Below are 24,474 nucleotides of genomic sequence, written 5' to 3'. Positions count from 1 at the left end.
GCATGCTTACCGCGCTGGACAAACAGAGTAGAACCGAGGGCCTGAAAATTAATATGCGGAACACTAAAGTAATGATCAATAACCTCGGGACAGCACAGCGGTTAGAGATAGGTGGCGAGGCAGTGGAAGTGGTAGGCGAATATATCTACTTAGGCCAAGTTGTGACCCCGGATCCCAACCATGAGGCAGAGATAATTAGAAGAATAAGACTGAGTTGGAGTGCATTCAGCCGGCATTATCAGATAATGAATGAATGGCAGCCTACCGTTGTCCCTGAAGAAGAAAGTGTATGACAGCTGCATCTTACCGGTACTCCAAGCCTTCATCGTGAGCCGAATAGTTTATTCCATTCCATACCTTAAGCTTACAACGGCAGAAACGGACAAAATAGACTTCCTCATTATACGTGCTTACAAAGCGGCGCTACGCCTCCCCCCGGCACGTCAACTGCCAGACTGGAAGGGTTAGGCCTTCACAATAAGGCCAGCGAACTTGTCGAAGCGCACCTGATGGGACAATACGAACGCCTCGCTCGCAGTCCCACAGGAAGGCACATCCTCCAAAACCTAGGAATAGGATACCACACCCTATATCAGGATGCAACAACTATTCCCCATAATATTCACGCTAACATCATAGCCAAACCACTCCCCCGCAACATGAATCCCACGTACCACACTGATCGGAGGGAACAACGAGCCCGCGCCCTGCACAAGAAATACAAAAACGACCCGTTAGTAGTGTACGTAGATGCAGCGGAATACAGGCACCATGAGGCTTTCACCGCAATCGCTGTTTGCAATTACCCCCAAACCAACATCATTGATTCCATTACAGTCCGGACGCCCATCCCAGAACCGGCGGAAGAGGCGGCGATAGCGCTGGCCCTTTCACTCAACCCTACCCCCGCAACAATCATTACAGATTCTAAAACCGCTCTCCAAAATTTTGCCGCTGGACGCATATCCCCAACGGCGCTCAAAATTTTGCTCAGGAACCCCCCGCAATCCCCAGTACGACTTATCTGGACCCCCGCGCATTCTGGGCTCGAGGGAAACGAGGTGGCCCATGACCTAGCCCGAGGATTTACTATCCGGGCAGGGCCGAACCCGTATCCTTACCACGGAGCCCGGTCCCCGCGGGACCGTCTGATCGGTTTTCACGATATTACCACCTACTAGCTCCTCTCCCGCCGGATCTATCCTCGGGCGGACAAATCCCTGACATTAGAACAAAGCCACGTCTGGCGCCAACTCCACACGGGAGTCTTCCCCAATCCGGCCGTTATGACGCATATCCACCCCAGCCTTTACCCAACCTCGGCGTGCCCCTTATGTGGCGCTCATGCCAACATGGCCCACATCATCTGGGCATGCCCCCAGGACCCTTTCCCCGAAATCCCTTCTGAGGAGAGGTGGGAGGCCTCGCTTCGCAGCCCCGACCCGGACCTACAGGTACGCCTGGTCAAGAGGGCGGAAGAGGTCGCCGAAAGGCATCGGCCTACGGTCACCACGAGCTCGCCCACCTAACTCAAGGAGAAGACGTCCTGGTGGGGTGGACGTTCAGCCCTTACCCGTCGCCAACATAAGGACTTCAATTCTCCTTGGTCGCTTCCTCAGCCAATAAAGTGTTTTCTCTCTCTCTCTCTCTCTCTCTCTCTCTCTCTCTCTCTCTCTCTACCGGTACTCACCTACGGGGCAAAAACTTGGAGGCTCACTAAGAGGGTTAAACTTAAATTGAGGACGACTCAGCGCGCAATGGAACGGAAGATGATAGGTGTAACATGAAGGGACAAGAAGAGAGCGGAGTGGGTCAGGGAAAAAACGCGTGTTAAGGACATATTAGTAGAAATTAAGAAGAGAAATGGACGTGGGCAGGGCATGTAATGTGAAGGCAAGATAATCGTTGGTCATTAAGGGTAACAGAGGGGATCCTTAGATAAGGAAAGCGTGGCAGGGGGTGGCAGAAAGTTAGATGGGCAGATGAAATCAAGAAGTTTGAAGGGATAAATTGGTTGCAGTAAGCACAGAATCGGGATAACTGGAGATCTATGGGAGAGGCCTTTGCCCTGCAGTGGGCTTAGATAGGCGGGTGATGATGATGATGACACATGCCCTGTCGTTGCTCTTTTAGTATCGTTAACATTCGTATAGGTCTCCTAAAAATGTATCTTACTATACTTTTATTTCTTGAAACAGGCCCCGCAGCTATCGCTCTCTACTACTTCATTCGTTGCCTTAGCGCGTGATTCTGGTGCTGATTTGGCGACTGCCTGCTGGTTGACTTCCAGCGCCGTCGGGTGGTCTGAATGCCACGTCCCGCGGGATACTGGCCGAACCTAACGAGGGATTTTTTAAAAGTTCTGACTGATTGACACAGAAAAAAGTTTTTCCATCCTCCCATGTCAATGCCCGAAAATAAATCCGCGGCCATCTCCACTAACGTGAAACCTAGAGAGGGGCGAAGCATGCAGTGTATAAGTATTATTGGCGCCTTGGCGTTTTTGCCGACGGAGATGAAACCGTTGGGGGGGTAGAGGTATACAGCTCTGCTGTTAAAGTCTCTTGTCTTTGAAGAACGAAGCTCTCTAGCGTGAGACTTGAACGCGTGTCCTGGTGCTTTTTAGTACGCGTTACGAAGCACTCAAGAGCGAGGCGTGAATGAGTGTCCTGGTGTTTTTTTAGCGCGCGTTACATTCACGCGCGAGACGTAAAGAAGTTTCCCGCTGTTTTAGTACCGTGACTACATAAGACGAACGACGATTACAATGACGGCGATGACGGCGACAGGAGAAGCTAACAGCCCCTGCCCCTAAGCGGCTTCGCCCCTAAAACGGCCTGTAGTGTTTGTGCACTTTTCACGACTGGCGTAGCAATGTTTTAGTGCCAAAGCATCATTAGCCTGAGTGTCCTTGCTTTGCAATAAATTCGTGAAGCCTCTTTCGTAAAGCGTACGGCAATTGATTTCCTTATAACTTGCTTGAGCAAAGGATGATGCGCAGCAACTAGAGCATACATAGCAATGCGACGGCTCGACATAAGGCCTAAACATAGGCGTGCGTACAGTGGGGGGAGGGGGGGGGGAGGCACGGTAGCGGCCGTCCCCCTAATCATCTTAGGGGGGCGCCAAATTAGCTCTAAGCCTGTACTGCATAGAGATCGCTCATCCTGTGCTGCAGATGGTCCTCAATGCTAGCTATTCTCTCCAGGGTCCCAAATTTAATCTTCTAACTGCACTTCGGGAAGTAAAAAAACCTTCAACAAGAATTGAAAGGCATGAGGTTGGACTGTAGCACATTTACAACGGTGTTTCTAAAGGCCACAGGGACATGCCAGACTTGCGGAATCAGCATCCCGGATGTGAGACAAAGGAAGGCGCCTAGACGCGTCGACATGAACACCAGCCACTTTTTTCACGCACCAAACGAGGAAGAGCTCCGTGTCAACGGCTTCTACTTCATGATTGACGCTTTTGTTGAAAGAACTGAGGCCAGATTCGCGCAAGAGACCTTTGTGCTTATATCTGCCATAACGAACATTCTGCGCCTAACTACCGTTTATAAGGAGATAGAAGATGTCGATGTTGAAATCGCAGGTCAGCAGATAGCACGCAAAGCTTGGTGGCTAACGAATAGCTTGAGGGTCTTAAATAAAACAGGCTAGGAACATCGGTTTACAAAAGCTTTTCTAAAAAGCTTAAGAGCTTTTTAGTAATTCCTGTCACAAGCTACTCGTGTGAGCAGACGTTTTCATAGCTCGCCACCGTGAAGACAAAGCTGAGGTCGAATATCAGCCATGACCGGCTTTGGTGACTGCTTTGAACTTTTGTTGAGCAAAATATTGCTATGTGAACCAGTTGTGAGTCGTCCTCAGGCATTTTGCGTCAAACTCACGTAGACTTCAGCTTCAACATTTGCTCGAGCCTCGAAAGCATATTTTCATGTCCTACATTGCAGGAAGCACTTTTTAACCACAGGGTATTTTGTTAGCTTGTATATTTTGTCTCGAACGTGCAAAAAAGACCGCCGCCATCGAGTACAGACAGATGGCTTGCATCCCCAATTTATATTTTGTGCTTCCGCCTTGTAACTTGTAAGTCGAAGTCTAACTGGTGTTACGAAGTCGATCTCAACTGTATATTGAATACTCGGAAGGAAAACTTCGCGTGTTATGGCATCTGTGTTTGCTAATAATTAAATTACTAACTCGCTGTTTCCTGTACATTTTGTTTGTTGTATATTGTCGTGCTTGTAAATATTCAATATGTCGCAGTATTTTGAAATTCTGTCTGTGTTCTTCGTGTGAATGTTGGGTACGCCTTATATGACAATTTTAACCGTGTGACGGTGTGGTTATGAGTTTGCCTTGTTAGTCAACTACACTCCATGTGACACAGCTGGGTCACTTTGAGACAATCTTTTCATTATTTGGTTTTTATATTTTTTGTATCTTGGATATATAAAGCGTTTTGAATAAATAATCTGTTCGAATCAGCGCTTGTCCGGCGCTCCTGCTCTTTGTCCACGTGTCTTGTCTCGCTCTGTTTGTCATCAGTATGAACAACCAACAAACCCAGTCCTCCTCCTTACTGAGCAATATTTTCGAGTTTTGTTTTTTTGTTTTGAAGTTTGCAAAAGACAAATGTGTCGTAGGTTTCCGTACTCTAGAGAGAGTGGAACTTCTTTACGCAGCGCGTTCTGAAATTCATGCCGCATACATGCTATAAGACTCGCTCCCCTTGCTGATGTTCACAGGAGAGTAAAAACTTCTGCTCGGAAATAGTATGTGTTGCAATTCCACCTTATTGGAACAAACGTGTTATAACCATTCCTCGTATTTTCACTGCGCTCTGACCGTTCGTCCTTCATTGGGAAGACGTCGGAAATTGGCGGGGGGAGGGGGGAGGTGCGCTGCGGTAAGGCTTAGCCCCCCTTAACCGAGAACCCGGCGAACGCCTATGCGGCTAACGTCCGTTTGGAGGCCTAACGTGATCAACCAATAACCGCAGCTAAACGTAACTGAGTATGGCGTCGTTTAGTACGGCGTAAGGCTCGCAGGTGAATAATATTACGCCCAAACATAGTATGTTATGCATGCCTAACGCCACGGTTTCTGTCTAACATGGTGACCCGTTCACCATTCAAAAAAGTATTCATTGTACTCTGAGCTGCGTATACCCATTGACATCGTGAGACCTCAAAGTAAAAGGGCCTATGCTCACACCGCATAGTTGCTGCTATTAATCTGGCAAAGCGATACCCGCACCCACAGCACCATGCAGATGCCCGTGGTAGTGTATTGGACACCACCTTCTAATCTTTGTGCAGTGCCGCCCACATGCAGTACATCCCCGCTGTAGGGTATCAGATGCCGCTTTATAACCGGAAATATGAGCTGCTTTCGTACGATATTCCGTGGTTGGCGCAACCACACCGCCTCTCAGGTTTTTTTTTTTTTGTTTTTTTTTTTGTTTTTTTTGTAAGAAGCGCTTCAGTACCGCGCTACTGTAATGAGCCACAATTTTTCGCGTACCGCAGAGCTTCTCCTTTCCTGTCTTGAGCCCACTTGAAAAGTTGAACCTGATTTTTGCGCGTAGTAAGCCAATAATCGTTTATTAAGTCTGCACGCAGATCGCTTGTGAACACTGAGTGCAGTCTCCTGGTACGAATCGCATGTAGATGCCTGCCCACATGAAAGTTACGGAAACTAACGAAAAAATAATTGCATTGTAACCACTCTTCATACAGCCCTCGGGGCAAAGTACCGCACGCTAAAACAGAGCAACTTTGGGTGTAAGACGTGAGGAAGGATTCATCTTCCCGCTGCGAACGAAAAAGAAAGTAATGTACGCCGGACGGTTAATGCTCTCATTTTATACCACTCGGCTGGACCAGACTAAATGTCTAGAAAATACTAAATCGAGGGCCGTTACTTTTGGCGTGAGGACTCAGGGCCGACAATTTGCAGCGCATGATACTTCGCGCATCATTCTCTGCGTCCTTTTTAAGGAATTTTTTTTTCCGCTGCTCTAAACAAGTCTGCAACGAGTAAAATGACTGCACGCTCAGACTCTGAAACAATTCAACAATCACCTCTGAACTTAAAAGTTATTGTTAATAGCATGAAAACGGTCCCATGTAGTTCAGAGCTGATTTCTTCCGATAAAAATTATCCCACGCACGGAAAATCCAACACATAGTTAAAAGGGTCCGTTATAAGCGACCACGCCTCTCTCCAAGGTATTGCGCAAAATTAGCACCAAGCCAAAGATGCATCAGAGGCACCTGCCGCCCACAGTTGCGAAACCAGGATAACCCTAACAGGATGGGTAAAAGCAGCCTTCTGATAAAGCGCCGTGCTCGGGCATTGCTGCACTAAAACGACGTTTAAGCAATTACAAAAGTGGCAGAAGTCTAAAATAAACGCAGGGAAAGGGTTACGAGATGTGAAGAGAGGGAGTGAATTTCTTATTGACAGTAAGACGGGTTTTCTGCACGTTGTCAGACAATTTCCGAGATCTTTGTTTGTCGCAGGTAAAGCAGGTCGCAGCCCTACGTTCTACTTCACCAGCCTTCTTTCCCTCTTCGTTCAGGACACAACGTTAGCGGGCCCATGTAGGCTTTTATTTGTTTCAGAATTGTATTTTCATCAAATCCTCCTATCTCACCCCTCATTTCTTGTGGTTTAAGATCAAAATTGTTTATAATGATGAGGAACTCGGCATTGTACGACCGCAGCAATAAAGTTGCTCCTCGCATTATCGATAACCTGTATTTCTGCCTTCTTTCTCTCCTTCATTGCTGATAGGTCGAGGATTCGGATGCCCGTACAACGAGCTGGCGTGCTATGAGCAGTGCGTCAAATCCGGCAAAAGCACGGGCTTCTGCGGAAAGGGCAACGCTTGCCAGTGCTCATGACGCATCGCTGGGGACGTCCCGATGGCTGACATGGGGCATCCCAACTTGGGGAGCCTAAACTTCGAAAAGCACAAATAAAGCAGTAAAATGTTACAGCCGCTGTCTGCGACCAAAGGGATTTCTCTTTTCACGTTCAGAATGGAGTCCTTGAAAGCGTCGTTAACGTTACTAATTTTAACGTTAACTTTTACGTTATTTTAACGTTCTGTTAATGTTAACGTCAACTTTACTAACGTTACTAATGTATGTGTGTTTTATTGGCGCAAGGACATCTAGGGCAAAACAGCGCCAAGGAAACGTATGCTAGTCAGTGTCATGTTCGCTGTTAAAATGCGAATTTTATGAATATGAGGACTTCAAATGCTGTATATATCAGTGCAGAAGGCTCAATCTAAAATGTAAAGGCAGTTACAATTAAAATTTACGATGATCAGGGTTAAAAGGGAAAGCGCCAAAAGCCTCGTAACATGCCCAAGCTCTATCGATGGCATTGAGGTTTCTGGTGCATAGGAAAGAAACTGTCAGAACCCCCTTATTTGATTTTTGTGGCCCGTTACGCATAGTATGAAATAAATACGCATGGTATGAAATATGAAATAAGCTCCTGGGATTGACTTGAGATCGTGGGTTCGTCAGGTTAAAAACAATAATGGATAAAAAGGTACTGGGTAGACGGAGAGTTAAGGAAGTGTCGTTGCCTTGCATCATTGCATGCTAAGCATTCAAACCCTAGATGGAGAAACTGGAAGTCGTAATCAAAATCTTTCAAGAACTTGGAAGGCGTTCCGACGGTACTTTTCGGTGAACTCCGGTAGTCCGGGACGTATCGAGGAAACCTTAAAATTGGCTTGCGACACCATCCTCGACCATGCATCAATTCCTTCGGGATTAACATATTTGCATCTAAATCTGGGCATTTAGTTGTGTCTAACCGACGAGGCACTAACCCGGATCGCTCTTTAATACAGATCGATTGGCACGGGCTCCATACCTCTAGTGGATTCACTACAAATTTTGGTCCTCGCCTTTGGACGCAACGGATCTGCTGTTCCTCAACTAGAAATCCTGCACTCCCAGATCTCTCAGGTATCCCACGTCCTCAAGCGCGTTTCTAATCGCAAACAAGCCCTCCAAGAGCATCACCTTCTCCGCATTGTGGACTCTTTCGCAACATCTCGCGTCCTCTACACTATATTCTACCTCCGCCTTTCACTTGCCCAGACAAACCGCCTTGAAGGAGCCCTCCATGGCCTGTATCGTTTGGCACTGGGAATACCTCATTATGCCACCGCACAAGGCGTCTTAGCACCGAGCATCCACAATACTATGGAGGAACGGATTGCATCTCATCTGAAGGCCCAGCTCGAGCACTTAAAGATCTGTGCTTCAGGTGGGACCATCCTGATCCTCTTAAACTACCTAACAGACAGCCTTTCCCCAATTCCTTCCAAACCTCCTTCCTTGTCGTTTTTTCCCCAAACCTACTGATTGAGCGTATTCCTCGCCACATGCGCCGGGCTCACAACTCGGCCCGCAGGCAACAACGCACAAAAGCATTGAACAAGCGCATCAACTGGATTAAACAGAATGGTGCGGCAATCTGCTTCACGGATGCCAGTTTTGACTCCACTTCTGGAGATGAATCTATCGTCCTCCATAGCCCTACCCGGTCCGTAGACATCAACATCAACTTCAAAAATGCCAACACGTGTATAATCCTCGAAGAATTTTAAAAAGCCGCCGCCGTCGAATACACTGTCAAAGTCGAACCCCCTACCTCCTAATTTTCGTGTTTAGTGAAACACGAAATATTTCTCGACCCACCACACACCCTCATACCTCTGACACCCTGAACTGTGCCCTTCGCGTCCATCCTCCCCACACGATAACGCTGGTGTGGGTACCCGGCAACGCCAACTTGGACGGCAATGCTCGAGCCCACGCGCTTACCCGAGAACTCTTCCCTTATACGTCCACGTTGTAGTCAAATGTCTACCACCCTGGCACTCAGAAGATTTTGGAACGTCAGGTACGCCGACAGCATCTCTGCGCGCAACGCGCGAGTAGGCAGTGTTTCCCTGTCCCCCACCTCACCCTCTCACGTGAAGCCGCATCTGTGGTCCGGAAAGCGCAAACCTCGTCTTTTCTCACTCTACACCGTGTACACTACGTCCCACTTGCCCTACACCCAACTGCCCTTCCAACGCATCAGTGCGGCACCTTTACTGGGAGCGCCATCCACTCGACCCACCAACACACCGGCGTTCACGCATCGCTTCCTGGGTGACAGGTTGAGCCTGGCTCCTGGCGTGGATGTCAAGCCGGCGCAAAAACTCCTTGCGGCCCACTGCATTCTCTCTCTCTCTCTCTCTCTCTCTCTCTCTCTCTCTCTCTCTCTCTCTCTCTCTCTCTCTCTCTCTCTCTCTCTCTCTCTCTCTCTCTCTCTCTCTCTCTCTCTCTCTCTCTCTCTCTCTCTCTCTCTCTCTATCTCTCTTACCTTCCCATGACATTCCCTGTCCACACCCATTTTTTCTTCTTTCTTAATTTATATTAACATGTCCGTAACACGCGTTTGTCTCTTCACCCACTCAGTTCTCTTCTTGTCCCTTAACGCTACACCTATCATCGTACGTTCCATTGCTCGCTGAGTTATCCTCAAGTTAAGCTGAACTATTTTAGCGAGCTTCCACGTTTCTGCCTATGAGGAGAGTACCGGTAAGCTGCAGCTGTTATACACTTTCCTCTTCAGCGACAATGGTAGGCTGCCATTCATTATTTGAGATGGTGGTTTTGGTGAAACATTTATTCAAGTAAAAGAGATTATTCGCGCTTGAAAGAAGAAAAAGCCCTCAGTCCAGGGGCCCTGCGGCGGCTGCAGTCCTGTGTGCCCGGTATACCCACTGTAGCTGGTCCTCGGGGCCCGAAATGCACAGCGCGGCCTCCCACAGCTCGAGGGTGCGGGTGGGAATAATGGGGGCGGCTGCTGTGTTTTTGCAAGAGCTGTGAGTCGCCAAGTGGGCAGCGCTTTTTGGAAGGGGCTGTGGCGATGACTGCAGCCACGGAAGCGTTTTCTGCCCATTACCATGGCACCCCCCGCGAAGTCGGCCTATGCATTCAGGAAGGGAATCAAGATGAGCGGCACCTCTTCAGGTGCAGCTACACGGCCCAGTTCCTCGGTCTTATAGGCTGCTCCGTGGCGCTTCCACGTCCCGGGCTCATAAAGACCTCTGGGTCCACCTTCCCAGCAGCCGAGTTCAAGGTCCACGCCAGCGGAGAGATGGTTTCCCTGCGGACATTGAGCACGATCTTCAGCGAAAATTATAGTTTCCACCGCGGCCCTCTTCACCCTGACTGTCATGCACTCTGTGAACAGGCGAAGGGCCCGCGGTCTTGTGGCCTCCTGCAGCCAGCCTTGCGTGAAGCTCTGCCGACGGGCCTGCCCACGCCGCTCTTCGTGCGCCCAGAAACTGGCGCACACGACTGAGCGACGCGTCCCCTCCAGCCCGAAGAAGATTGCGGACATACCGTAATTACCCGATTCTAACGCACCCCCGATTCTAATGCGCACCCTAATTTCCTGGCAAAAAAAAAACGAAAAAACTTGCACCTCCGATCGCAACGCGCACGGAACTTTGTGAGCAAGAAAAACGAATGCGAGAGAAACGGGCGATTTATTTCCCGAAGTAATCTCACTCATCTCACTCCTCGTCACTCTCCGCTGACCACAAGATCTCGTCCTCGGTGCCGTCAAGCGCGTTCTCGATGCCACACTTCTGAAGGAACGTTCAATCATGGTCGATGGGATCGTGGCCCACGCCTCCCACGCCCATCCCGTGAGCTTCTCCAGAGGCGCACGTTTCAGCCGACCGCTCGTCTAGAACGCGAGAGAGCCGCTGCTGCCATTGCTGTTATCAAGCGCGCAAGTGGAACGATTTGACGATTTGTGTGAACGCTGATAGAAAAACCTAGGCGTCTATGCTTCCTGCGTCCGAAAATTTTTGCTAAAAGCTTTGGCGCCATCTTCAGATGGCGATGGCGATGGGTGGGACGAAATTTCCACTGTGTCGGTTTCGTATCCGATTGTAACGCACATGCGATTTTTCGACCTATTTTTCCGGAAAAAAAGTGCGCGTTAGAATCGGGTAAGTACGGTAAGTGAGGCGTGTGGAGGCCCCGGATCATCGTAAAGCGAAGCTTTTTACCTCTACCCCCCAAGGGTTCTTTCGCGACCGTTGGTGTCACCAGAAAACTCCAGCGAACAAATAAAAGAATTTACTGGCACCACCGGGAATCGAACCTGGAACTAATAGACTAACAAAGCGAGAGCCCGTTGTCTTACCGATTCAGCTACGAGCCCACGCGAAGATGGGCAAGACAGGTGGTGTACTCACCAAGCACATCAGCGGGGTTACCCCCTGCGTTCTCGCTGAATGAAACGTGAAAACATCACGCCACCACACACGCCCGTCTAGCGGCCCTGTGCGCACCTTGCTCATGTGCTACGAGTTACAAAAATTAAAGGAAGCTCACACCAATGCATGGCATCTGACTTCTAGAACGCCAATGTGCTGAAGCCTGTGGCCTGCAGTGTTTACGCAAAAAATCACAGCTCTTGTCGTCCGCCCTCACGCCAAACCAAAGAATACATTCAAATACTCCTTGATGGCCAGGCCATCACTCCAAGCCCCAGCATCAAGATCCTGGGCCTACATCTCGAGGCTAACACTAAGAGTGATGTCTCTGTAAAGAATATTGGGCCGGGCCGCATAGAAAGTCTCGAGACTTGACTACTGTGTTCTCGCACACGCACACACAACATTATATTAGCTGGATAATGGAGAAAGCCGGAACAGACGCTGTAGCACACGAGCAAACTAGATGCGGGAAGATTCAAGTGCGGAAGACAGTACACAAAGTCATGAAGAAAGTCAAGCGCTCACCGACGCCGATCGCGCGACGAGACGATCGCTGATGCGACGACGTGGAGACGTACTTATCTGGATGGCGACGGGGCAGACTAGTGAAGTCGATGAGGAGTTGCCCTCTCGCGGCAGGGACGTGACGGTGGCCGATGGCTAGCGGCGGGACGGAAGTGCTTAGGCCTGCGCCATGCCGAGGCCTCGCTGCCCGCCCCTCCATGCCACCGGAACCCCGCTCACGCTGACTGGCGCAACACCTTCTTGTGGTCTCGTCGGCCGTTGTCTCGTTGACAGCCCGGGCGGTGGCTCAGACGGGAGAGCCGGCGACGGTCCTCGGGCCTACACCGCGAGGGTGGCCGTCTTGCTGCCTCCGAAACGAACAGCTGTTGTTGTTGTTGTTGTTGTTGATCCTGATAATTAATGGCGCATACCCAATCAGGGGATCGGCCAAACAACACAGGATTGTAAAAATGAATGGTACTCTTATCAATTCACGACACGCCTAGGAAGGATAATTTAGATCAGTTGGTTTTGAGAAGAAAAAAAAACTCGAAAATTAAAGCGAGGATGACCAATCTCAATCATAAAGAGAATCGTTTAGAATTTTCAATGTAGCGCAGGAGAGCAGAGCATACATCCCGGCGGCAAAACCCCGTTTCGGATGCCCCGAACGATAGTATAGCCGGCCCTGTTAGTGATATCCCCAAACTGCAAAGCGGCACCTCCAGGGACTGACGTCTCAGTCGGGAAAAACGTCGGCATGTCAACAGGTAGTGTTCGACAGACTGATCTTCGTTGCAATAGCTGCACAGAGCTGTTGGCGCCAGACGAGACCTGTGCAAGTACCTATTTAACTGGGGTACTCGACAACGTAAGGCTGTGATAACCACCTCTAAGTTGCGTGAAGGGCACCATTCAGGTTTCCATGAGAATTTAAGATGATTAAATTCACTTAATGACAGTAAAACCGATTCTTGCTGTTCTCTGAGTTTCAGCATCCTACGGTACCTAGCTGCTGTTATTAAAGGTGTCGGCTCTACGACGTCTACTACAGGACCAGAAAGTGCTATCCTTGCTAGAGAGTCGGCTGTCTCGTTCAATGTGATCCCCGCATGACCAGGAACCCAAAGAAGGTTAATTTCAGTGAAGTGAGGTGGCAGGAGTGACCGAAACGTCCGCAGAAGAGGAGTGTCTTTAAGGGAAGAAAGGGCTAAGCATACAGAAAAAGAATCAGAAATTATGATTGGAGATGTAATTGATACATCCAGCTTTCGTAGCGCCAGGACAATTGCCAGGAATTCCGCGAAGAATATCGGGATAAAATCAACCAGACGAACCGAAAAGGACCAGTTCAGGGAACGGGAAAATATTCCTATACCGGATTTTTCTTCTCGTTGAGAGGCATCTGTATATATTATAGCACCTGGCTGCATGGAGGCCAAATAACCTTCGAGAAGACTATTGAGCAGTCGGGCTGGTAAAAGTTTAGCATTTTTGGGGAAAATGTTCTGGAAATTGATAGAAAGAGGAGAACTCCTGTCTCTATATGGAATAACCTGATTTATTGCTACACCCAACGGAGAAAGGAGGCTCTGTACCAAAGTGCTTTGTGGACATGTGTACCTGGGCCATTGGTGCACCATAAACGCACCTGGTTCTGCAATAAAGATAAACTGCTCCCTGTTCACCTCAGAGCTATAAGCTCTCAGAAAAGTTTCAACAGTCAGTGTCCGGAACCTATTAAGCAGAGGAGGAACGCGCGCTTCCAAGTAGACTACTGCATTTGCTGCATTCTTAGGCAACCCTAAGCAGCAGCGAAGAGCCTGGCGCTCCAGAATAACCAGACGATGAAGCTTATACGCCGCGGACCCAGCGAATAACACGCACCCAAACTCTAAAATGGGGCGAACGTACATCCTGTATATCATAAGAAGGGTCTCTCTGCCCATTCCCTTCTTTCTATGACTGAGACGTCTTAACATCCCAACAGCACGTGCACCTTTGGCCTCAATGAGGGCAATATGTGGGGTCCAGTCAAGTTCACTGGTGTAAATTATCCCAAGGTACTTTAAGGAAGGAACCTGAGGAATTATGCACTGCCGGTAACTGAGCGTAATGTTAACAGGGCCTGAGATCGGAAAGACTAATAAGGAACATTTGTTGACGTTCAAAGAGAGACAAATACTGTCCAACCAGGAGGCAATGAGGTTCAGATATGACTGCATTAAAGCGTAAAGTGATTGAATGTCAGGTGCTGATGCAAAAAATGCAACATCGTCGGCATATACATATGTGGAGACACCAGAAACCACCGGAATATCGCTTACAAGGATGTTAAAAAGAACAGGGGAAAGGACCGCCCCTTGCGGAACGCCCCTAGTCTGTGGCCGCTGTGAGGAAGTAACATTAAATTTAACACAACTGAACTGCCTGTCCTTCAGAAATTCACAAATCCATGCTATAATGTACCTTGGGAAGTGTAGGACTTGTAACCGGGACAACAACACAGGGTATTCCACGCTATCAAAAGCTTTTGCTACATCTAGGGTAACTAGAGCCGAAAACTGGTTAGTGCGACGGGCTAGTTTAATCCGGCTTTCAAGGTCAATATGCGCACTCCAAATGGAACACCCAGGGCGGAAACCAATTTGTCTCGGGCTAAAGATTCTAGAACTAGACACCAATTGCATTATGCGTTGCTGCAAAATCCGCTCCACTAATTTAACCACGTTCGATGTCAACGCGATAGGCCTGATGTTTTCAATCAAGAGGCCCTGACCAGCATTCTTAAGTACAGGAAGTATTTTGGCGAGACGCCAGACATCGGGGATCCAAGCATGTCTAATAGAATAATTGATCATGTTCAGTAAATGATTCGGAGCTTCATCATATAATAATTTCAGCATTTCAGTAGTAATGCCATCTGGGCCAGGAGCTGCCGCAGACAATTTATTCATGACATCAGCGAGCTCTGAGAGCGTTACCTCTATGAAGTCGTCTACCACGTCTGGCGGGGAAAATGACACCGCTAAGGAAGATGAAAAACGAGCTTGAAGCCCATCAGCTATCGACTCTAGGGACTCTGAGAGTTCACCTGGAGATAGCACCACAGAGTCTGTATTATCTGGACAGGGTACGGCTTTCCGCGATCGAAGAAAGCGCAAAAGCGCACGCTTATTGTTAGGCTTGGAGAGACACAAAGATCTATCTGTGTCATAAGTCTGTTTAGCATTGGAAACATCGCGTTTGAATACCGCTGAAAAATATTTGAAGTTGCACCAGTTAAGCGGGGATAAGTTCTGGCAAAGTTTCTTCCAGGCCGCCTTTCTACGTCTAAAGCTGCGCGAACACTCTTCGTCCCACCAGGGACTAGGCGACACTGACTTCTTCGACATCACTTCAAATAATGCCGACTGAGCTGAAGTGGAAAGGGCAGAACAAAGGCCTGTCGCACATTCAGCTTCGTTTTGTGTGACTAGAGAGGACAAGGACTCCTTCAGAGAGATTTGAAACCTTTTATAGTTGACAAAAGATCGGCTTTGGCGGTTAATTAAACGGATGGGACACCCGATATCAAAAACTATTGTGATGTGGTCACTACTCGACCCGCCATCAATGGTCGACCAAGAAGGCACTGAAACACCTCGAGAAGATATAGTTAAATCCAAAACAGATTGCGTTTGTCCCTTAAAGTAGGTTGGAGAATCCGAATTTATGCATGTTAAGTTGTTATCTGTAATCCAATCCAACAAGCGATTACCGCAAGAATCCGTCCGGAAGCCCCAAGTAACGTGGTGGGAATTAAAGTCTCCTGCAAAGATAATTGGAAGTACAGCCGAAGCAATAGCCAAATCAAGGGGTTCAGAATCAACGACGCCACTGGGAAAGTAAACATTGGCTAATGAAAAAGGGAAGCAACCAGGTAGCTTCAATTCCAGCACTAAAATTTCACAGTCAGAGCGTTGAAGTTGGAAGGACACCTTCGCGTTGTGAGCAAACTTTGTAGATATCAAACTTAACAGACCGCCACCTCGGGTTGGTCTGTCTAGCCGAAAGGTGCGGTAATTATAAAGACCAAATTCCTGGTTGCTGGTAAGCCAGGTTTCCTGTAGCAAAATTACGTCTGGGGAAAATTGGGAGCACAAACAAAGTAAATCTGCAAAGCCTGCCGAAACAGAGCGACAATTCCACTGAATAACTTTTAGAACCCCTATGATTCAGAGAGACCGGCTGCAGCAACTGCAGCCTCTAATATCTGACCCTTGGGCTTTGAAACAGATTTACCTTTCTTGGATTTTGATTTTGGCTGCACTTCCAGGGTTTCGGTACTAGGTGATCCGGAACGCTTACTAGACTGATTTACAGTCTCCATGGGCCAAGTCTGAAGCTCCATGTCCGAGTCTGAAGAGGGCGAAAGGGGGGGCAAATAGTCTGTGTCGGCCGTAGCACCACGAACAGACGAAGTACCAGCCTCAGCGTAAGTAAGATGTTCGGATCCACGCACAGAGGTAGTGAGAGTAGACGAGACTTTAACTGAATCTGAGGCAAGATTAGCTGCTGAGAGCAGCGGACCTTCAGGGGCGGTGGAAACTTGTTGGATCCCTTGAGGAGAAGAGGTACACGAAAGCGGAGCGGGCTGCAAATGTGGCGCCAGCTGAGTCACCACTGTGCGGGACACGCACTCGATTATGCTGGAAGTTAACTGGGTGATAACTGAAGTGACACTTTTCTCAACGGCCGCCGCAACCACGGAAGCAAAAGCTGGGTCAGCGAGGGAAGGCTGTTGGATCTTGGCAACCGCTTTTTCCACCGCGGCAACAATGGTACTGACTACGGCTGCGTCAGCGAGTGATGGAGATTGTTTGGCAGTAACTCCAGCGTACCCATGTGTCCTTTCTTTGACAATGGCAACAGCATCCCCGCTCGAGCAGCGACGCTTACCCATGACCTCAACCACTTGGACTTCTTGAGCTCTAGCAGGGCAATTAGAATAGTCAGCTGGGTGTGCCGCTCCACACAAACAACATTTGGCATCTTGGGCAGTGCATAGCTCGACAGAATGGCTCTCACCGCATGCGCGACACCGGGGAGACGATTTGCACGCCCTGGATGTGTGGCCAAAACGCCAACAGCTGTGGCACTGAAGTGGCCGAGGAGAGAGAGGTTCCACACGGTAAATGAGTGGCCATACTTTAATCTCCGATGGACATGTGGTCCCTACAAATGTAGCGATGACAGATTCTGTTGGCACCCTGTTTTTCTCTACAGCACGGCTGCAACGGTAAACTGACGTGACTCCCGCTACCGAAAACTGCTCTAGTACCTCCTGAGGTGTCATCTGAACATCAACACCTCGAACGATGCCCTTCACGCAAGCAAGGTGAGGGGGGATAAATGCACTCACCTGAATAGAGGCAAACATTGTACATTTCAAGAGGTCAGCGACACAGGTCTCGTCTGACGATCGGCACAAGACGCCACCTTTGCCAAACGGGCGAACCTCCGTAATGTGCTCGAACTTCTCAGTAGCCGCTCGAAGTGCCGCCTGTACAGCCCGCGGGTTTTTCAGCCGGATGAATCCGCCGCTTACTGGCACCAGGGCCACGGGGATGCTGCCCACCCCACTGCGCTTTAGGGCTTCCAATTGCACGTCCTGCGGACGAATAGAGGCCGCCCAGGGGGAACTCCCCTGGCCAGGCGACTCAAAAGACATCCAGGCGCGGAAACCAGCAACTTGGAAGAAAAGAAGACCAAAAGAATGACGGCAAACAACCGCTAATCTGCCTGAAGGTTGGCCGATCACCTGAACCAGGAAAGCGAAAAACCAAGCGGCTTAGAAGCAAGCGACCACGCTGGCAGACACGTCCGTGGCTCGTCCTTCTTCTTTTTCCCTGCTTCCTCGATGCTGCTTTCCCTAGCGCGCACGTTACGCCACCGGTACCGGCGGATTGGCCCCCACTCTGCACGGCCCCTTCACTACAGTCTCCTTGCAGCGCCTCAAAAACAGCATTATTACAATCATACACATGATCAGACGAGTTGCCACCAAGAAGCGAGGCCTAAAGGACTCCGGTACCTTTCGATTAATTGAAACTTTTTGTCCTCTAGAGAGTCACTTACGTCAACCCCTGTCTTCTTCTCGACAAGGAAGAAAAAAGAGATGCTTTATATAATAATTAGAAAGGCGGTCGAGCAGGCTATTGGTCTTCTCATGAATGCGTCCACACAGAGGCTGCTTAGCACAGGGCTCAACAACACGGTGGAAGAGCTGATAGAAGGTCATCTTTCTAACCAGAAGGGCCGACTCAAACTGCGGTGGGTAACCGCATGCTTCACCAGATTAGCTGGGCAGCCCAGAATGTCACTCCGCTTGACGTACTCGCAGACTCTTGGCGACTAAAACTAAAGATGCTCCCTTTGCTTAGAAATATGAACCCCTCACATGACGAGGGTCACCGAAAAGCACGGGCTCAAGCGCTAAACACCACCCTCGATGGGTATCATGCAGTTATCTACACAGACGCCTCCAAACATCGAGGGCAGCAATACGCCATCATCGTGGCTACCTCCAGAACCAACCTCCTTGCGTGTACCTTGCTTAGGACCCAAGAAATTACGGCAGCAGAAGAGGCAGCCATCACCTTGGCTCTCACTCAACCAGGGGTTCGGAGGCTAGTCACCGATTACCAGCAAGCCTACTGGAATTACCAGTCGGGTTGGGTGTCCTGACCTGCACTGCGCGTGCTAAAAAACCACTCCCCAAACGGTTCCGGAAATTCAGCTCATCTGGACACCCCCTCACGCTTCAATGGAGGGCAACAAATACGCCCACTCAACAAGCCTGCGCTTTTACCTCCCGTGCTATGGAGCTGCACGAGGACAGTCAGCGGCTTGTCACATTCAGGGAGATAACCCAGCATTATCGCCTTCCGAGACAGACCGTACCTTCGCCTTACCCTGACCTTTCCAGAGAACAACAAACTACCTTACGGCTCATACAATCCGGGCTCCTTCCCACAGCCTACGGATCTTCACTTAATATTTTGCTCAGAAGTAGGAACACTCCGCCCCGTAATCGGGGTGTGCGACTTTAGCCCTGAGCACCCTCCTCTCTTTCCGTCAACTACGCAAGAAGAGCAATGGGAGATGCTGCTGTCCAGGCCCTCTCTACCTACCCAGCTTCAGCGGGTGGATAGAACACAGACCGCTCGGACTGCATATGGGCCCCACAGAAGAAGGAATCACTCCCCAGGGCTGCACTCGGGGCCATTCAGAAATCTGAACAGAAGTATTTCTTCCTCCTCCTGCTCCTTCTCTGCTGCAAATCTCGTCGCCTCCGTCCGAGGCGCAAAGGCAGAGAAGTCGGATCGTCTAACACCGGGTTGGAGCTTACTTTAATTTTATAAAAAAAGTTTCCGCTCTTGTGCTACACCAATACAACTCAACCAAACACCGCTCATGCATGATGCATTGATTTAACCTTACCAAGAATATCTGTTTGAAGTAATAAATGGTGTGGTTAAGTGCATTTCACTTCTTTCGGGTTTTGCTCTTTGTAGAGCGATGTGAGTGAATTTAAGTGACGTCGCATGGGTAATCGTTATGAGTGCCGTTTACAGCTTTGCTTTCCTACCACATTCACGGGGTGGATTGGCGCGATTTTTTTTTAAATGATGCATTGTTTCGGGCTCCTCACGACGGTTTAATTTGGAGCAGAACGCCGATTGTGTTATAGATTTGCATACATTGTTGACTTTTTAGTAATAAAAGGAATTCCCCTTGTACGTGGCCGTGATAACAGGTGTTCCGATTTAGACTAGTTATGTTACGCTGCTTAAAGCTCTTCATTCTTCTTAGAATATGCATGTCCACGTGAAGGCGAACATTTACTCGCGCGTTCGCCAAGGCATCTCAGTCATAATTACACCCTTCGAGAATAGCAGTGTTGTTAGATCCCGCTCCTCATGACAGGCAAAGTGGCGTGCCATGCTGCTACTCGCATAAATGAGAAGCACAGCCTAGTGGAATAGCATGCCCGTTGTCGCTTTAGAAGAACGGTACACCGTGACCTATTCCATCATTGATACAGCGATGTGTCTTCGAGGGAAACGAGGAGCGGCAGCATCGCTTTGTTGAAAGGGCCAGCATCCTGACGCCTCTCTAAAGCATTTCCTTGATTTAATTAAAGTCTCTCTCTCTCTCTCTCTCTCTCTCTCTCTCTCTCTCTCTCTCTCTCTCTCTCTCTCTATCTATCTATCTATCTCTCTCCCTCCCTCTCTCTCTCTCTCTCTCGCTCTCTCTACGCCCGTTGATCACGAATTTAGGAGCAGCGTGTGTGTGATCTATCACTTGTTTTACCTCACGTCAGTTTCCGTGGCGAACAAATTAAGAAGCTCACACTAACGCGTTAGGCTTGAAGGTAGCGGAACTGTGCGCAAGCTTCACGATCACCACGACGATTTTGGTCCACGAATGTGGCCGATTTGCTCCTTCTTCGCTGCCGCAACGGCCTTTACTCCATCATTGCTGCTGTAAGTGTGAGCTTCCTTCCCTTTTTGGAAGTGAGCATCATTGGACGTCACCTTGGTGGGGCGTACGCTATGATGTGTCTTTCCGGTTCCGAGCTAGCGTTGCCCTGGTTACGGCGAACGCTGGAGTTCTTTTTTCGCCAACCTTGGCCAAACTCTAAAATTGGGTATGATTGGCTTCACAAACGTGCGCCAGGGACGCGGTCGCCGTATTCCTGGCCAATCTTGGCTAATCAGCCATAGTGGGTATGCTTAGTTTAAGCGATATGTGTGTGTAGCGCATGCGTGACCTTTTCTTTCGTCGCTATCTGCTTCTTTCCGACTGTGATGACGGTAGGCACAAGCTCTCAATAGTGTCCGCAGTGGCTTGTTAGCACGACCTCAATTATTGCAAAAAAAGAAAAAAGAAAGCGTTAGTATATACATGAGCTATTTCATACATTTCATGTGCGCAAATAAACTGTGAAAAAATATACGTGGAAAAGTACCTCGCCTGCAGCCTTTGGGTAGAGTATACCCCGATACTCGTGATTGAAATCGAACTCGGTGTCTCTGAATTCTGAGGTGAAGCTTTTCCGAAAGTGCCATCGGTGTTTCTTTGTTCGTGAGCAGAACATCCAGTGGACGGTAGAGAGAACTACAACGCGTGACGCACGGTGTTGGCGGATGTCTTCCTAGACCTGTGCCACCACCCCTGCAGACGTTGGCTCTTACGATGATCCATTACACATTGCGATTTCCCCATTGCGATGTCGTAGAGACGACTGCACGCGGGGCTGCTGGCCAGTGCGTTCCTCACGCCGCCTGGAAGGCAACGTCAAGATCTCCACCAGTGAAGAATCAAAACAATATTTTAAAAAGCCTTAAATCTCTAAACACGATACAGATCACAGACCACACTTTTTTTTCGGTAACACGCAAATATACCCTTAGTTAAGCGTCAGAAGCAGAGTTAATTTATTAAACATCGCGCAGACATTGGCAGCGCCCAAAAAAGCCAAGGAAAACGCTTGAATGGGGTCGGCGCCTCCTACAGATTCTTGGGTTTGCTTTATGTGTCGAAAGAAATATTTAGGGTACAATATGTATAGTGACAGAAGTAGGCATCACAAATGATGGGCACGAAAGTAGTCATCCCGACATTATTCTACAGTAGAGGAATGATAAAAGATATTTTGCAACTTCAAGTAAGACAACATACAATTTAAAGCGATCATTCTAGACACATTTTCTAACAGTTCGCGGAGAGTATAACATCTGACGGCCATGGTTTGTACGTGTCTTTGTACTGATCCAAGTGAAACCTCTACGTGTATTGTGAATACGTACTTTAGTTTTTTATCATTGTCATTCGTATAAAAAGAAATTGTCTCGCTTGTTGACGCCGTCGTATTTCTGAAGTAGATCCGTTTTTTACAACTAAGTTACCGGGACCACAGGAAGATCATCAAAGATGGGATTAGTGTGATCGTAGAATCCTACATTTTTAACGCTTCTGACAGCCCGATTTTGAATTAATGGAGTCTATGTTAAAAAAAGTTGTCCTCCCTCCGGCTGAGGCACAATAATTTATAGAGGGAAGAAAAACCGTGTTATATATCATTCGTATAGTCTGCAGAGGAAAAAAAACATCTCAACATTGACAACATACCTAAATTTTCGAGATTTTCTTTTGGACTAGCTACACATGCTGATCCCACGACAAGAGCTCCTAAAAAATGACACCGAGGCTTTTTTCTACAGGTACCATTTTTAATGGCTGAGGAGCCATGTTTGAGTGTAATGTCAGGAGATAGTGGGAACCTGGTTTTAGGACTAAAAAGTATTGCTTTGGTTTTGTCGCCCCTTATGCTTAAGGAATTTATGGCAGACCAGGCATGCAGTGAACGCAAGCGCTTAGTAGCCTGCTTCTGCACATGCAAAACATCAGGTTCTGTAAGCAAAGGGCTTGTTTCGTCAGCTTAAGAGACAAAAGTTGTATTTTCGTCTATAGAAACAATATCATTGACCAAAAATAAAAACAGCAACGGGTGCAAAATACTGCCTTGCGGTACCCCGATAAAAATAAATCTCATGTCAGAGAACTCATTGTTTATTACCACTTGGTGAGAACCAGAAGCTAAGTATGATCCAATTATTTCGTTAAAGGCCCTTTGAAATCCATAATGGCTAAGCTTCTTTAGAAACTTTTTATGGTTTACGCAATCGAACGCTGTAGAAAGTCTGCAAAAACGCCCAGAGTGAGTTCTTTACGTTCAAACCATTTTGGGATGAACACTTTTTGTTTAAGCCGGGTAGTTTCTGTGGGGCGGTTTATTCTGAAGCCGTGTTGGCTTGGTGTTAATATAAAATGTTTCCAACAAAACACTGCAATACTTTTAATACTATCTTTTCAAGGTACTTCGAAACAATAAGAAAATGAATATTGTACGAAAATTGGACAAGTTTTTTTATCTCCTCTTTTGACAATAACTGTCACAATGGCATTTTCCATTTTCTGGGAAGGACTCCCTCACGCAGGCAAGAGTTGAATGTGGGTTCTCAAGCCGGACTAATAAGACCAACGGCAATCTTTATAGGTTGACTCTCCAAATTATCTACATCACGACATTTGATGTGAGTGAGAACTTTAAAATAATTTTAGACATAAGGTATGCTCGTAGGCTCCAGAATTCGCTATCGTAAGTTGGTGAGTTAAGGTATTTCAACAGCGAGGATCATGCACGTAACTGATTGACCAGACAAAATGTTCAATTAAGGGATTTGCTGCTCTTGGCTGGTTATTTTCTCATCATCAACTTTGATTTCAAGAGTGGCGTGTTGTGATTTAGTATGGTTTGGAATTTCATTTAGACTTTTCCATAAAAGCTCAGTTCGTTCCATGACATTGGCGTCAAATAATATGTGCATGTTGTGGCATGAGTTCCGAATTTCTTGAAAGCTTCACAAAATTGTTTCCATTGTAGGTCATGCTGCTACTGTTGCGACTCAACGACACCCATTGCTGAGGCAACTCGGTCGCGGTGATAGAGCATTCTTCTCCGATGGTCACCGCTCGTCGGCTATCAGAACAAAGCTCTTCGCGGCGACAAGAAGCGGCGGCGATCATCCAGTGACCACCGCTTTGGAGCCCCGATGTGTGGTGCCATTATGGGATTAAGGCGACAGCAGCCTCAGCCTCTTTGCAAATTCCTGTGTGTGGACTTGCCGCAAATAACAGGCGAGCGAGAGGACTATAATACCCTGGAGGTGGCCGCGGCAGAGTGACGACTGCTTTGGCGACCGACAAGCGATGAGCTCTGCGTAGGGCCAAGGAACTCGGCGGTCCCTCGCGAAGGTGTTGTTAAGCCCGAAGAATGTTATGGGGGAGGAGCCTACCTGTGTGATTACAGTCACGCCACCGACAAGAAAGAGTGCTACGGCGCCAGTGTCAGCGTTCACTGCCCCCCCCCCCCCCTACTTCAGGTCTCCGCCGAGTGGCAAGGGCGTCGTGTGCGTGTGCGTGTTAACTCGAAGGGCATGTCTCTTCTTGAGGGCGGTGCTGCCGAACAAGAACTGCACATCACCATTGGTCAGCATTGCTTTGGATGGTTATCCCGAACCTGAGGATCGACGGACCAGGGTTCCACAAAAAGGACGGGCCGAAGCACTCCTGTCTTCATCTGAACAACTCACTGTAACGTTGGAGTTCTGCCCTAAGATCTATCCCATAGTCCTGGCTCGGAAAGATCCGCGCCTACCGGCCTGGCTACATCAGCCTAAAAATCGAAAAGCAAATGGGCCACATGACCCTATGAATGAGTTCGAGGGAAGCCTTGGCACGCTAAGCTTAGGCGAAGGAGAAATTAACCTCTGTAATAGTCACTTTCATGCTTATGTGTAACATCGAAATGCGCGAGAACGCCTGTGCGCCATTCATATTTAAAATGACGTCCAGAAATTGGTATTTGGCCTGAACCAGTGTACTGCCAAGCCCATAAAGCTCTTCGTGGAAGTGAACCGCACGTCCGCCATGGTACACACGCTTGTCGCTGCTAGTAGTTCACCTTGAAATGTGTCATCTACTCTCTTCGAAGCGTTCTACGAGACATGAGCGTGACTTCGGGTTATG

At 48.4% G+C, this 24,474-nt stretch overlaps 1 protein-coding gene across 1 annotated transcript in view; it reads left to right on the top strand.

Moving 5' to 3' along the window:
* The window catches only part of LOC144166211 (uncharacterized), a 34,801-nt gene extending 27,790 nt beyond the window's left edge, over nucleotides 1-7,011 (top strand). The window contains exon 3 of the mRNA XM_077695799.1: nucleotides 6,807-7,011. Coding sequence (XP_077551925.1) covers nucleotides 6,807-6,916 — 110 coding nt within the window. The 3' untranslated portion in view covers nucleotides 6,917-7,011. The remainder of the gene's footprint in view (nucleotides 1-6,806) is intronic.
* The last annotated feature ends 17,463 nt before the right edge of the window (nucleotides 7,012-24,474 follow it).

This window comes from Haemaphysalis longicornis, unplaced genomic scaffold (genome assembly GCF_048455015.1).
Source record: "Haemaphysalis longicornis isolate Haplotype H1 unplaced genomic scaffold, Haemaphysalis longicornis Haplotype H1 scaffold_1, whole genome shotgun sequence".
In the NCBI taxonomy this organism is placed as follows: Eukaryota; Metazoa; Arthropoda; class Arachnida; order Ixodida; family Ixodidae; genus Haemaphysalis; species Haemaphysalis longicornis.
Note: the sequence above shows the minus strand (reverse complement) of the source record. Positions and strands in the feature narration are given on the sequence as shown.